Here is a 16,301-nt window from a genome sequence, read left to right on the forward strand (position 1 = left end):
CTGTTGCTGAAATTGCTGGACTAAGCTCCAGGTCTCGGGGGCCAGGAAAAAATCTTTTTTTTTTTCATCTAAATCCTCCTTTTTTTTTTTCCTCCTTCACACTGTACAAATACCCGTCTTATTAACCTTTTGGTGCCGTCTCTCCCCCCCCCCCCCCCCACCCCCGCAAAAAAAAAAAAAAAAAGTGTGTCTCTGATTTTTCAGACACAAATATATCTGTTGAAAATAGTCTGGTGTAGGTCAGAGAAATAGAAGTGTGGTTTTGCAGTTCCACGGGTCAAATCTCTGTATTATCCTGCTTTTGGCATTTTTTGCCGTAAAAAATAAATAATAGTGTCTCCTGATAGTTCAGACACAAATATATCTGTTGAAAATAGTCTGGTGTAGGCCCGAGAAATGCAAGTGTGGTTTTGCAGTTCCGCGGTTCAAACCTCTGTATTATCCATTTTTGGGCCATTTGTATCTAAAAAAAACCAGTTTGAGTGTGTCGCTCATTGTTCAGCCCCAAATATATATATTTAAAAAAGTCTGGTATACACCAGTAAATTATAACTGTGGTTTTGCTGTTCCACGGTAAGAAATCTCTATTATTCAGTTTTTGGTATTTTTTCCGTAAAGGAAAACAGTAATAGTTTCTGCCTGATTGTTCAGATTGTTTAAAAGAGTCGGGTGTAGGCCAGAGAAATAGAATTGTGGTTTTCCTCTTCCACGGTTCTAATCTACTTTTTATTACCCTTTTTCGATTGATAGTGCGAGTGTAAGCTATTTTACTTCCTTTACAATGGGCAAGGCATGTGGCAAGGGACGTGGAAGTGGACGTTCTGGTGATGGTGCGTGCAGAGGACGGGGCCGTGGCCAAGGTGAAAATGTGCCACAACCAACAGCCACATCTTCTCGCTCCCACTTCTTGACCGAATTACTAGGGGAAACACAGAACAACACCAGTATTGCGAACTGATCAGTGTGAACAGGTTATTAATTGGATAGCAGATAACGGTGGCCGTCCCTCGGTACTCGGTCCCCAGCCGACAATATTTTGCCCGGTGTGCCATCCCCGCACTACACAAGCACGTGTCCCAAAACATCTGCCGTGCCCTCAACAACGCAGTTACTGGGAGAGTCCACCTGACAACGGACACGTGGACAAGTGCTTGTGGCCGGGGACGGTACATCTCCCTGACGGCACACTGGGTAAACATAGTGGAAGCCGGGACCCAGTCGGACCATGGGACGGAGCACATCCTCCCCACACCGAGGATTGCGGGCCCTATGTCAGTCAGAGTTGCCCCCACAGTGTACAGCTCCTGCACATCCTCCTCCTCCTCATGTTCAGCCTCCATCTCAGATATCACCACATCAGTTACAAGCTGGAACAACTGCAGTACTGCCTCAGCCAAGGGGCAACAGGCTATGCTGAAACTGATTAGTTTGGTGATAAACCTCACACTGCTTGTGATTTGTGGACAGCTGTGAAAGAGCAGGCAGATCTGTGGCTGAGACCGCTGAACCTACATCCAGGCATGGCCGTGTGTGACAATGGCCGTAACCTGGTGGCGGCTGTGAGGCGAGGCGAGATCACACACGTACCATGCCTGACTCATGTGCTTAACCTCGTGGTTCAGCGGTTTCTTAAATCGTACCCCGAGTTGCCAGATCTGCTCGTCAAAGCACGCCGTCTGTCAGCTCATTTTCGCAAGTCTGCTACAGCTTCCGCCGCCCTTGCTGTGTTGCAGCAGCGTTTGCAGCTTCCGTCACACCGACTGGTGTGTGATGTCCCCACACGTTGAAACTCTACCCTCCACATGTTGCAAAGGATTTGTGAGCAGAAGAGAGCAGTGGTGGAGTACCGGCTGCAACAAGGCCATTGATATTCAGGTCAGACTCCACACATAAGACCTCAGGAGTGGACCTGGATGTCTGACATATGTACCATCTTGACAAACTTTGAGGAGTCCACCCAGATGGTGAGTGGCGATGACGCCATCATTAGCGTCAGCATTCCACTTGTCTGTCTTTTGCAACGCTCTCTGCAGAGAATTAAAGAGGAGGCATTACAGCCAGAGTATGATGAGATGGATCAAGAAGCCGTAGCGGTCGATTACACACAGCCCAGCCTCATCTCATCCCAACTTGCATTGGGGGACAATGAGGCAGAGGAGGAGGAGGAAGAAGAACAGGAGCTTGTATCATGCGCTGTAGAAGGTAGTACCTGTACAACTGTCATACCGTCGGTTCAGCGTGGGTGGCCTGAGGACAGGGGGGAGGAAGAGGAGGAGAGCATGGTCAGTCGTCATCTTGATGAGGACACGGAAGTCTTGCCTGTTACCAGTCTGGCACGCATGGCTGACTTTGTTACGCTGCCTTAACCATGACCTTCGCGTTGTCAAAATGTTGGGTGACAGTCATTACTGGTTGGTGACACTTTTAGACCCCCGCTACAAGGAGAACTTTCACTCTCTAATTCCTGAGGTGGAGAGGTCTGCAAAAATGGGGCAGTACCAGAAGGCCCTTGCTGCAGAACTGTTAAAAAAAATTCCCATCTGAACATGCTAGCGGCAGAGGTCACAGTTCGTTGCCCAACCAAGGCGTACAAGCGAGAGAGGGGCAACTCCAATCCAGCAGAGGCAGGGGAACACTGTCAACGTTCTGGGACAGTTTTCTGAGACCCGCCCAGCTTACAGGCCCCGAGGCGTGGGGTACTCTAACAAGGAGTGGAAAGTTTCAAAAGATGGTGAGGGAATACCTTGCCGACCGTACCAGCATCCTCTGTGATTCCTCTGTGTCTTTTAATTATTGGGTATCCCAGCTGGACACTTGGAATGAACTCGCTCTGTACGCCTTGGAGGTCCTGGCCTGCCCTGCCGCTAGCGTGTTATTGGAGCGTGTTTTTAGTGCCGCTGGGGGAATTAAAACTGATAAGCGCACTCGCCTGTCAACTGACCAAGCTGACCCTTATCAAAATGAACAAGGGCTGGATTGGGCCAGACTTCTCATCACCACCAAATGACAGCAGAGTAACATAAAGTCAAATCCACTGTGTTTTTTCGGGAGGTTATTCACATGTGTGGCACCCCAGAGGGTCTGGTTGCCACAGTGGTAGTAATACCATGTCTGGGAGCAAAACAGGAGTTTCCTGGTCAGGAACACATTACATGCAACACCTCCTGCCCCAGACCAGAAAGGGGAGGATCCGGCCCTATTTAACGGGATCTGGGGGCGGGGTTAGTGAGTCTAGTGTCAGGAGTCAAGTAGGACACAAACGAGCAAGGAGCTAGGGACTGGAGCTGGAGATAGCTCTTCCTAGCCAGAATACGCAGAGAACCGGACACCGGAATCCGAGGCTATGGGACCCTTCAGACTCAGCAGCAGATACCGCAGGGCAGGAGATTGCAGGTCTCCTGGCCCAACAGAAGCCCGGAGGCTCAGCCACACGAAAGGACCAGTACCGCCACAGAGGAGCGAAGAATCCACAAGGTCCGAGTCGCCAGCCATACGGATGAGCGCAGCACGTTACACTCAGGGACGTGGGCTACAACACGACTATAAACGGGATAGCCAAAGAGTATAGTCAGAACGGCAGGCCTACAACTTCACCTGGCCAGGAGGGCTCTAGGATTGTTCCCAGACTGATCAGGCCCTCATCACTAGCCGGTGCTCCCGTTGGGGCCCATATAATTACCAACAGTAAGGACCCTGGGACTGCACTGCAAAGACTCCGTGTTGTCATTACTGATACCGTGCACTACCACCACCATCATCCATACACGCTGCCCTGAAGCTCTACTCTTCCTGTGGGGAGTTGCATCATCTTGCTGTACATACCACCAGCTTCAGCGGACTGCTCCGCAGCGGCGGTTCCCAATAACCGCATTCCACAGGTGGCGTAGTCGGACATTTACACCCATATATATATAAATACTACCCTTGGATTGACCACCTGGGTCATGGACCGGGTCACCGCCACGGTGACTACAACCCCCAGCATCTACAGGCCCGGCTCCGGGTACACCACGGCCCAGGGGGTGTGTCACATGCACCGCTTCACACCCACACATGGGTATACGCCTCCTCATTTCGGCTGTTTTATGTTATTCTCCTTATCCTCAGCCTCCACCACCACTATACCACCAGGGTGACCGTGGTCCGTGTTGCCATTATTGAAAGTTTCTCCGTCCTTATTTTTGTCAGCTTTTGCTTGGAAGGCATAAGCAAAGACTGTGGGAGACGCACTCCCCAATAATGGGAATAATATTTTTAAGATGCTGTACTGTATGGCTCTTGTAAGGGGCATTAAAAGCATCTTGCTAAGCTACTGCGACCTCCACGTCTCTTCTGAGGGGCATTAAAAGCGCCTTGTTAAGCTACTGCGACCTCCACGTCTCTTCTGAGGGGCATTAAAAGCATCTTGTTAAGCTACTGGGACCTCCACGTCTCTTCTGAGGGGCATTAAAAGCGTTGTTAAATCACTCTGAACTCCACATCTCTTCCAAGGGGCATTAAAATGTTGTTTTTAATTAACTCTAACCTCCCCGACTCTTCGAACGGGCATTGCATTTCCTCCTAATTTTTGGCAGCTTTTGCTTGGAAGGCATAAGCAAAGACTATGGGAGACACACTCCCCAATAATGGGAATAATGTTTTTAAGATGCTGTACTGTATGGCTCTTGTAAGGGGCATTAAAACCGTCTTGTTAAGCTACTGTGACCTCCACCACTTTTCCGAGGGGCATTAAAACCGTCTTGTTAAGCTACTGTGACCTCCACGTCTTTTCCGAGGGGCATTAAAACCGTCTTGTTAAGCTACTGTGACCTCCACGTCTCTTCTGAGGGGCATTAAAAGCATCTTCTTAAGCCACTCTGAACTCCACAGCTCTTCCAAGGGGCATGGAAATGTTGTTTTTAATTACCTCTATCCTCCACGACTCTTCCAACGGGCATTGTATTTCCTCCTAATTTTAGTCAGCTTTTGCTTTTCAATGCATAGGCGAACACTAAGGGAGACCCACTCCCCAATAATGGGTAGAAGGTTTTTAGTATGCTGTAATCCACGTCTGTTTCAAGGGGCATTGCAGTTCCTCATAATTTTTGGAAAGCCTTCCATTCACTGCTTAGGCCAACAGTGTACAGGAGACCCAGTTGCTATAAATGGAAAAAACGGTTTAGTTAAGGCCCTCTGACCTCCATGTCATTTCCAAGGGGCATTGGAGTGCCTCAAAATTTTTGGTAGGCATTGCACTCACTGTATGCCCTATAACTGTGTAGCCGAACCGCTCCTTTTGTTACAGAAACATATCCTACAAGACATATCTGGTTGACTGGCCTGATATTGATGTGAATGGTCCCTGTTCCTCCTGCTCTTTCTCCTTTGCCACTACCTCATCCATCATTCATCACCTGAAGCTTTGTTTTAATGGGAGTCATAGAACTGGGATAGTAGCAGGAAAATATCCAGCAATCCTCGGAGGAGGTAGGATATGCGCCAAAACGCTGACCACCTCAGGCCTAGCTGCTACTACATACATGCGCTTGCATTCCAAGAAAACAAAGCAGATGTTAACTTCTATCATCATCATCATGGTCCTCACCTTGGCACTCTCAACTCCCCTGATGGAGAAGCCAGGGCCCACCGGAGGAATCTGGTTCTCTGGTGGGCTCTTCCAATGCTGCCCTAAAGCAGGCCGGGCTAAGAAAAGTGTGTGGGGGGAAGTTGACAGGAGAAATAGGGGCGGTTGGGGACCGTTTATGGACACCCGGCCGCTGGGGACTGAGTATGGATACCAGGCCACCAATGCAGCCATGACGTGGTGGCCAGATTCCACCTCCACATGCCTAAAAGGCCCAATTTCAAGTGCAAGCAAGCAGTATGGTATTGCTGCCTGGGGGTGGGTGGGTGGTTGGCTGCATATTTGCGCTTGCATTGCAAGGAATGGTGGAGGTACAATTGAACACTGCCCTGGGACAAGAACTTGCACGGGGATAGTTGCAAGTCTGCATCTTCTGATGCGGCAAGGATCACTTCTGATGGGCACACTTTTAGGCAGTGACCTGGGTGTCAGCGATGCTTCCAGGGGTCTTCCCCATGCTGTTCCGATGTCTTTTCAGCACTGTATGCATGTGTCACACAGCACATGGCCAGATAAGATTGTAAAATGTTAAAATTACATTTCCTGGTGAATGCATTTGTCACGGTTGAAAGCAATACAAAAGTGCAAAAACGCATAAAAAATGCTACTTGTGAACATAGCCCAAGGTGTGGAGGAGTATTTTTTTTTTGGTTATTTATTTTACCTTATACACAAGTCTTTACTCTGGAAAGGAACTTCCTTAACATATTTCACAGGGAAGCACTTTCAGTTTCGTTTTTGAATGTTTTATTGTGAGCCCTTAACAGTGGCTTAATACCTCTGACCACGTTATTGACAGCAGTGACCTGGGGGTCAGAAATGCTTCCTGGGGCGATCCCCATGCTGTCCCCATGTCACTTGAGCACTGTCACTATCGTTTTGGGCACTTGTAAGGCTTTTAAAAGACTGCCGGGAGTATCACGGCGAGCTCGGCCCGAGCTTCGAGCACCCGAGCATTTTAGTGCTCGCTCAACACTAGTGACCACAAATCAGGAAGTAGCCAACTGAGGGTAAGCGGCACGTGCACCCGGAGCCCCGCCCCCCCCATCCCATGAGCCCAAGCTGTCATGTCCCCAGCGCGCGCCCCGAGCGCGTCAAATGACGCTCCCACAGGGACTCGCCGGGGGGCTGACAGACGGCCGGGCACAGGGGAGCGGAGGACCATGGCGCTCGCGCACAACCTCCAGAGGTGAATGTAGGTGGCACAAAGGGTTGTCCTGATAAGGGGGAAGACAAGGGTGATCAATAGGGACAGCCCCCAGCGTAATACACGCAAGCGCTCATTAATAAGTAGTGCATGGTACAGATGTGTACATGTACCAGTGCACATGAGCGCGCACATCAACATCACATACAGTGGAAAATAGGTGATAGTAATAATAAACACCCCCATTAATAAACACCCCCATGAATATCAGGCATGCATTAATAAAACAAAAAACAATGAAAGTACACATTATAAAGTCAGCTGTGTCCAATCATAACCAAACACATCTGGCAAGAGGCATATCCAGATCATCTCCTGGGAACAATCAAATCACACCCAACTTCAGACTCTGGGCAGAAGGTCAGGCACTAGAAAGCTTGCTGAGATTATAAGCACTAGATGAAAGAAATAGGAGAAATTACTAAAACATAATAAGAACAACAAACTAAAAACATCGCCGCAACCTGATCTGAACGATCCAGGGCGGGAAATGCAGGAGAGAATCTACAATATAACAACAGAACATGTGCACAGCAGTGTCGCCTTTACATTGCTGTGCATTCTGCTCGCTTTTTGCGGTGGTTTTGAGACACTTTTTCAGGTGGATTCCAGGCATAAACCGCCTAAAAAAGACGTCAAGTGCACATGCCCTTAGACTGCATCGGACATGTTTGATTCTTTCCCCCCAAGATACAGCTAGTGGTTATCATCTGCTGAAAAAAATCCAACATGCCCATTGGCCTTTTAAATGACACGTGTAGGCCATTGGTCGAAACAAACAATCGTTAGTTTCCCTGAGACGCAGGGCTGTGGAGTCAGTATAAAATGGACCAACTCCGACTCCTAAAATATATAATAAATTGGGTACAGTAGTTCAATGCAGTTTGTGGGGAATATTTTTTCATAAGAATTTGGGAAAGTTATGAAATGTCCTATTCCTGATCTAAGGGTCTAGACTTTTAGCTGAGATGAATCTGTGCTACAGTAAATTTATCACTTAAACATGAGTCATGTATGACGGAGTCAGAGTTGGAGTTGGTGTCATGGAAATTGAGGAGTCGGAGGTTTGGCTTACCGACTCCTCAGCCCTGCTGAGACTGCCAACGATCCTTTGTTATGGTCAAAACCAACTGTTTCAGGCTATTTTCTCCTATGTGTATGAGGGCTTTTCCAGTCATAATATTTTTGTCTTTTTTTTTACAGATCATAATACAGTGAAAAATTAAGGAATTGAACAAACCATCATGGATCTGTCTTCATTGGTTAAGAAACTTGGTGAGATCTTTTTTTTCTATATCTTTTATATTATAGAAGAGGCATAAGTAAGTCAAAGTGACAACTTCCTACTGTGTACACACTACCTGCATTATACGTTCCCTAAGCTGACCGGACACATTAAAGTTTGTGAACCCAGTAAAGGGTCTGGCCGCAGCTTATTCCCCGGAATAAATCTGCACAATACCAGCATGCATATTTATAGGGAATTTATGAGAAGTTCTATAGGCTTTTTTCAGATGTTAATTTTTTTTTCTATTTGAATTCTGTTGCTTTTTGACATTTATTATAGTATAACATGCTAAGCTAGTCTACCCAGTAATGGGTCAGTGTTTAGGGTCAGTGTTTTATCTGTGTCAGCTTTTCCCATCCGTGTTTTCTATGTACAGATAAATAAATGACAGCTTCTTCTATCCTTTGCATTGGTAATCAAGGACTTCACTCCTATATCGTCCATGTGCTGTATGTGATTTCATGAACCCATAGACTTATATTGGTATTTTTCATCCATTATACTGGTAAACACCGACAAGTCTCTGTGATTTTTGCACAGCCACATTGTTTGCCATAAAAACATGAACATGTGAACGAATGGTCCCATAGATTGTTCTGGGTACATGTTCTATCCATAAAAAGCACGGACGTCTGAATGTGGCCTTGGAAAACAAGGGTTATACTAGCTTTGTCACATTGGTAATAGCCAATTCATCCTATCCAATGGTCTTGTAAAAACAGAAGCCATGACACCAATGTGACTAAAACCTTAATTATATAGTATTAATAATAAAAATAACATTCTGCCCAAAATGATTTAGCTTCGTATTCCATATGTCAGTACACCTCAGTGCGATGGGTAACCAGATAACTGGGGTGTATGTATAAGGCTATGTGCCCATGATCAGGATATAGCAGCGCTTTGGACGCAGCTTATTTTCGCTGCGTCCAAAACGCTGCATTCTAATCACACAGGTAAATCTGCATGTGTTCACTGAACAATGTGGATTTATCGCATCCTATCCGTTCAATTGTGGAAATTTCTGTTGCGGAGACCAGCGTCTCTGCAACAGAAATTGACATTCTGTGGCTCGTAAACCCGCGCCACTGGTGCACCGTCAGATAGAAGCACAGGGGGCATAGGATTTCTATAAATCCCATCCACTGTGCTTCTAATGTTGAACGCAGCGTTTTGGACTCAGCGCATGTGAGCTGTATCCAAAACGCTGCTATTCCTAATCGTGAGCACGTACCCTAAAGACTGCATTTTCGTGTTGAGAACTGCTGCTTTTTTTTTTTTTTTAAGCACTTGTCACTCCCATTATAAGTTCTTTTAGGCCAATTTGGTGTGGACACAGTTTAGAAAGTTGGGATCTACCGGCTAATATGGTTTCAAAGCATGATGCTAAGTATATTTGTGATTTAGGAAAAGCCAGTGGGTGCAGACAGCAGTTTATTAATACACTAGCTATTGAACCCTTTCTACGCCCGGGTGGCGAACATTTTTATTGGTATATGGTCTCCCATGCTGGTATGTGCTGCCCCCATCCTGTCCCCATCATCCAATCCCGGTATGCGTGGCTCCCCTCATCCCCAATCCCGGTATGCGTGGCTCCTCTCATCCCCAATCCCGGTATGCGTGGCTCCCCTCATCCCCATTTCCGGTATGCGTGGCTCCCCTCATCCCCATTTCCGGTATGCGTGGCTCCCCTCATCCCCATTTCCGGTATGCGTGGCTCCCCTCATCCCCATTTCCGGTATGCGTGGCTCCCCGTATCCCTCATCCTGGTATGCATGGCACCCTATCCCTCACTCCCAATCCCGGTATGCCCCATCCCTGGTATGTGTGGCCTCCTCAATCCCCTAATCCCTGGTATGTGTGGCCTCCTCAATCCCCAAATCCTGGTATGTGTGGCCTCCTCAATCCCCTAATCCCTGGTATGTGTGGCCTCCTCAATCCCCTAATCCCTGGTATGTGTGGCCTCCTCAATCCCCAAATCCTGGTATGTGTGGCCTCCTCAATCCCCAAATCCTGGTATGTGTGACCTCCTCAATCCCCCATTCCTGGTATGTGTGGCCTCCGCAACCTCCTACTCACCTATCCTCCTCGTTCCCACGGTGCTTGGGGCCCTCACGGGCCCCCTCCGGCCACGGGCCCCATAGCAGTGGTGTGGTCTGCCGCCATTGGCGGTGCGCCACTTACAGGCTGGATGCAGTCTTCTGTCTGGAGCCAGACTGCGCGTCACGCATGCGCAGTCTATCGAGGCTTCGTACAGAGACCCGCATCCCCGATTATATTATAGAGTCCTTGTCCCCTTCTCATTCTGGGAGCATCATGAGAAGCAGGGCACCCCCTTCATAAATGGCCGATAATTAGTAATAACAAATCTACTGTAATAAAATACTAACCTAACTGTCTTGGAGTGTTCTTTTGTGTGTTTGTTTTTCATGAGTCCATATTTTTTTCCTCAGAATTGAGTGATTCCATCATTTTTTCCCCTCTGCTTTGTCTGAAAAAATTACCCTTACTGACTACCACATTTTTAATCTTGATTTCTTTTAGTGTTTCTTAAAGCCCTAAAGTTGTCATTTGAAATGATTTTAGTTTTGTGCCATGTCTGTGATCTGCTTTTTTTCAACAACATTAAACAACTGAATGAACATCCTCAGAACCCGGTGATTCCATAATTTTTGCCAGGGGTTGTAGGTGCTGCCAAGAATGATGACATTTATTCGTACTCCCATGACAGCACCACGAGAGAGAGGATCCGCCCATCAAGGTCAGGAAACCTACAGGTTAAAAAGGGCGGCACCTCTCTCCCGCCTCAGTTTAGAATTCCTGTCCATGATGGGAGACCTGTCAGGTACCTGCAGAATGAAGACCAGACTCTTGCCCAGATGGATAGACAGGGTGCCTGGAGCGGTGAAGTTCCTGCCCTGGTCGGTCCTGTTCGTTCTGGAGACTCCACGGCAGGGCTCATTGTGGCACCTCCGTGTGCGTTGCGGTCAGCGAGACATCCCCCTCGGCGGAGCCGGATGGTCCGCTATGTGTGGGACCGCATGCAGGCAAACCCCCCCCCCCCCCCCCCCCCCTGCTGCACTATCAAGAAATCTGGGGTGCGCCGGCGGGGAACGTGCAGGCGCGGCCCTGTGACTCGTTTCCGGTGCGCCAGCCTCCACCGGAAGTGGGCGCAGCTCGCACACGGCCAGGAAGTACGGGCCGCATGCGAGCAGAGGGGGACGCCGGAGCATTGAACAGGATGGCGTCCCGCCAGTGCTGCTGGGAGCAGTGCTGGGGGGGGGGAGGTGGAGGCCCCTTTCCACACAGGTACCTGTATGGCCAGTATAAAAAACACCTGGTTACATACAGAGGTGCTTCCCAGCCCCTTGTTTTTTTATGACAATGGGAGATACACAGGAGCTTTCGCCTCAGCAAGAACAACTGCTGCAGGAGCAGCCCTCTGGGGAGCCCTCACAACAGGCGGTGCAATGTTGTTCCCGGACCGGGTCCAGCCATTCAACTAAGAAATTCACCGCTAAAATGCAGCAGCCCGCTCCCTGATGCATTTATTAAAAATCTGTGCCAGCCTTGTATTGACAAGCTGATGACGGAAGAAACCACAGGGTTTTCTTTGGGTTTAAAAAATGTAACTAAAGAAGTAGGCAAGGCTTTGCGAGGGGATTCTGAGGCCAGGCATTCTCCTCAGGACCCTCGACCGGGCTCAAACTCCGATATCTCGGACATTTCTTCCTCTTCCCTATCTTCCTCTGATAGCGAATCTGAGAGAAAATGTTTTCCTCTAAATGAGGTGGATGCCTTGGTGAAAGCTGTCCGTTCTACCATGGGCGTTGTGGACACTAGACCAGAGAAGTCTCTAGAGGATGTAATGTTCGGAGGATTAGGTCAGAAAAAGAAAAAATGCTTCCCCATGAATACAAAGATTAAGGATCTCATCAATAGAGAGTGGCAGAAGCCAGACAGGAAGGGCAGCATTCCTCCTTCTTTCAAAAGGAAGTACCCGTTTGATGATACCACATGTTCCTCCTGGTCAAAAGCACCAAGGCTTGATGTTGCCATTGCTAAGGCATCAAAAAAGGCTTCCCTCCCCTTCGACGACATGGGAGCTTTAAGAGACCCCCTGGACAGACGAGCAGATACCTTTTTGAAAGGTACTTGGGAGACAGCTACAGGAGGCCTGAAGCCAGCAGTGGCTGCCACTTGCACTTCCAGAGCCCTGATGGTCTGGCTGGAACAGCTAAACAATCAACTAAGGGAGGGTGCCTCCAGGAAGGAGATTATTTCTTCTCTCCCCCTAGTCCAGGGTGCAGCGGCCTTTCTCGCTGACGCATCTGCGGACTCAGACTAGCAGCAAAATCGTCAGCTCTTTCAAATGCTGCTCAGCGAGCCCTTTGGCTTAAGTGCTGGCCTGGAGATGTACAAACAAAATCTAGACTTTGTACAATTCCCTGTGAGGGTGGATATCTTTTCGGCCAAACCATGGATGATCTGTTGGAGAAAGCTGGAGATCCAAAAAAGGACTTTCCGTCTGTACCTCTACCCTCTTTTAAGAGATCTTTTCGGAAGAAGTTTGTCTGAAGAAGATTCTTTAGAGAACAGGAGAAAGTCGAGGAAAGAGGGCGCAAAGGTAGAGGCCTACTCTTTTGTTCTTCTTCCAGAGATGAGCAGAAGCCAGGGGAATCACAATCGGCCCAGGTGGGAGGGAGATTGTCATTGTTTTTTCCAGCTTGGGAAAATATTTCACATAGCAATTGGATTTTGAGCCTGATTAAATTTGGTCTTAAATTTCAATTTAAAGCCCTTCCTTATAGAAGATTCTTAATTATTCCCTCTAGTTCCTCCCCAGAGCAGCAGTCTGCCCTCATATCGGAAATTCAAGACCTAACAAGAAAGAACGTCCTGATTTGAGGTTCTGAAAACAGAAGAGGGACACGGATTCTACTCCACGCTCTTCCTGGTCCCCAAACCAGACGAGTGTTTCAGGACCATCCTAAATTTAAAATCCTTAAATATGTTTCTTAAAATAGACACCTTTTAAGATGGAATCATTAAAAACAATAATAAAATTACTTTTTCCCCACTGTTATATGGTAGTCCTGGATGTTAAAGACTCTTATTACCATGTTCCCATTCATAGGGATTATCAGAAGAATTTAAGATTAGCCATCAAAATAAAAGGGAATATAACAGGAGAAACAGTTTATATAGGCATAAAACCAGTATAGCTTTATTAGATACAAGATAATAAAAAAGCCACAACAGTGGCGACACAAAGTAAATAACAGATTACAAAATACAGTACATGGTAACATATGTAGAGAGTATATGTGGCAACCCCCCCCCCCCCAAAAAAAAAGGGGGAGTGGTAAGCAGAGAACATATAGAATATACCATAAGTAAAGAGTATCCGCACAAGTGTGCAGGTATGCATCAAATGTCGAGGAGAATTCAAATACCGCTTACCAGTCACTAATAAGGGAGGGCCAGCAGAAGAAAGGTGACCAGAAGACCAGGAACAGGATAAACTCAAGGCACCAAGTGACCAAAAGGGAGCCTCGACGCGCTTTTCGCCCCGATGCTATGGGCTTTCTCAAGAGGCATAAGCTTGTAAAGGACAGGGACCTTTTTAAAGTCTTTTCACACGGTCACGTGACCGCAATACTAGTCACGTGACCGGAAGTGAATAAGTGACCGATTCTCGTTGGCGCATGCGCTAGGCGCCGGAAACTGTCGGTGCGGGCAGAATCCGTCACCTGGTAACGCGCACGCCGGAAACACATGGTGTGTACACCGGAAGTGCGCGGCCAGGAGAAAGACGGCCATGCCCGGGCCGAGAGCAGCATGCCCAGAGCACATGCTCACCGCATCGTGTGTCACCTAGCAACATAATGGCCAATAGCAGAGGCCGGCATCCAAAAAAGTAACAAAGGGTCAAGCAATCATTAGTCCTGCAATGCTATATATATATATATATATATATATATATATATATATATATATATATATATATATATATATATATATATATAATATATATGACTAAATGGACAATAATACAAGTCACGACAGTATAACATCAAATGTGTAGAGATGTCCATGTATATAGTGCTCCCCGCAATCAATTGTTATATTCAACAGCTTCCGCTGGGAAGAAAGACACGGGAAGGATCCGCTACATCTCCACCTTTAATCATGAGTGGGGGGAGATGCGGCGGATCCTCTCCAAGCATTGGGGTGTTCTTCGTGCGGAGCCCTCCCTACAAGAATATGTGGGGGACTATCCACTCATGACACCCAGGAAAGCCAATAACCTGGGAGACATGTTGACACGGAGTCACTATGTTCCCCCACTTACCAACCCTTTTGGGTCCCGAGGACCAAGGATTGGCTTTTTTCCTTGCGGCCACTGTCTCCTTTTCCTCATCCGACGGCTCTCGTGAATACCAAATTCGTAATTATATATCCTGTAGTTCAACCCATGTGATTTATTACGCAACCTGTGCCTGTGATTTAATTTACATCGGTTTGACCACGAGAGAGAGAAGAATGAGGATAAGGGAACACGTGCGCGACATTGGCGCGGCCAGAACGGTGGCCGACCTACGGCAGCTAAAAACTATCTCGCGTCACTTTCAACGCAAACATAACTGCGATCCAAAATCTTTGAAGGTGCGTGGAATTGATATTTTACACCTTGGCTCCCGTGGAGGTGACTGGACAAAGGCTCTTGGTCAAAAGGAAGTAAAATGGATCGTATGTCTGAATACCATGTCTCCTCGGGGCCTTAATGAGGCACTTAGCTTTGCCCCCTTCCTGTGACATATGCCTCGCCTGTTATATCGTTCTCCGCCTTCTATGTTATATAACCAATTTTGGCCCTTTTGGCTATTTTTGTTTTTAATATTTATCTGGTATTTTCAATATTTGCTTTTTACCTTTTGATCACTATTTTTCTTTCTTTTTTCTCTTGGCTCCTTTTTTCTTTGGTCCATATATAGCATGAGAACGGAACCACATCCTATTTTATGCGCTGATTAACATCACTGGATTTAATGAGACCGGCCCCGCGTACTATATACATGGACATCTCTACACATTTGATGTTATACTGTCGTGACTTGTATTATTGTCCATTTAGTCTTATATATATATAATGCATTGCAGGACTAATGATTGCTTGACCCTTTGTTACTTTTTTGGATGCCGGCCTCTGCTATTGGCCATTATGTTGCTAGGTGACACACGATGCGGTGCGCATGCGCTCTGGGCACTCTGCTCTCGGCCCGGGCATGGCTGTCTTTCTCCTGGCTGCGCACTTCCGGTTCACACACCATGTGTTTCCGGCGTGCGCGTTACCAGGTGACGGATTCTGCCCGCACCGACAGTTTCCAGCGCCTAGCGCATGCGCCGACGAGAATCGGTCACTTATTCACTTCCGGTCACGTGACTAGTATTGCGGTCACGTGACCGTGTGAAAAGACTTTAAAAAGGTCCCTGTCCTTTACAAGCTTATGCCTCTTGAGAAAGCCCATAGCATCGGGGCGAAACGCGCGTCGAGGCTCCCTTTTGGTCACTTGGTGCCTTGAGTTTATCCTGTTCCTGGTCTACCTGTCACCTTTCTTCTGCTGGCCGACCCTTATTAGTGACTGGTAAGCGGTATTTGAATTCTCCTCGACATTTGATGCATACCTGCACACTTGTGCGGATACTCTTTACTTATGGTATATTCTATATGTTCTCTGCTTAGCACTCCCCCTTTTTTTTTTGGGGGGGGGGGTTTCCACATATACTCTCTACATATGTTACCATGTACTGTATTTTGTAATCTGTTATTTACTTTGTGTCGCCACTGTTGTGGCTTTTTTATTATCTTGTATCTAATAAAGCTATACTGGTTTTATGCCTATATAAACGCTGTTTCTCCTGTTATATTCATATTTAATATTGAGTAGGCTTGTGGCCATTAGAAGCTATGTATTTTCTAGTTGTCTTCCCGCCACGACTTTAAAAGATGAAGGCCGTTCTGTGTATATTGATCAAAATAAAAGGGGTAGTAAAACACTTCCAGTATACCGCTCTTCCCTTTGGGTTGGCTATAGCCCCGAGAGTTTTTACCAACCTTGTGGCAGAAGTTATGGCCCATATAAGAGAAAAGGATATCTTAATATTCCCTTACCTCGATG

General features: G+C 47.2%; 1 protein-coding gene across 6 annotated transcripts in view; it reads left to right on the forward strand.

The window, feature by feature from the left end:
* Window positions 1-16,301, forward strand: part of RTTN (rotatin) — a 308,992-nt gene that overhangs the window by 81,033 nt on the left and 211,658 nt on the right. For all 6 annotated transcript variants that reach the window (XM_073678960.1, XM_073678959.1, XM_073678958.1 and 3 more), the window contains exon 2: window positions 8,034-8,105. In XM_073678960.1, coding sequence (XP_073535061.1) covers window positions 8,075-8,105 — 31 coding nt within the window. In that variant the 5' untranslated portion in view covers window positions 8,034-8,074. The remainder of the gene's footprint in view (window positions 1-8,033; window positions 8,106-16,301) is intronic.

Source organism: Phyllobates terribilis, unplaced genomic scaffold (assembly GCF_046119375.1).
Source record: "Phyllobates terribilis strain yellow unplaced genomic scaffold, ASM4611937v1 Scaffold_4__5_contigs__length_816908805, whole genome shotgun sequence".
Lineage (NCBI taxonomy): Eukaryota > Metazoa > Chordata > Amphibia > Anura > Dendrobatidae > Phyllobates > Phyllobates terribilis.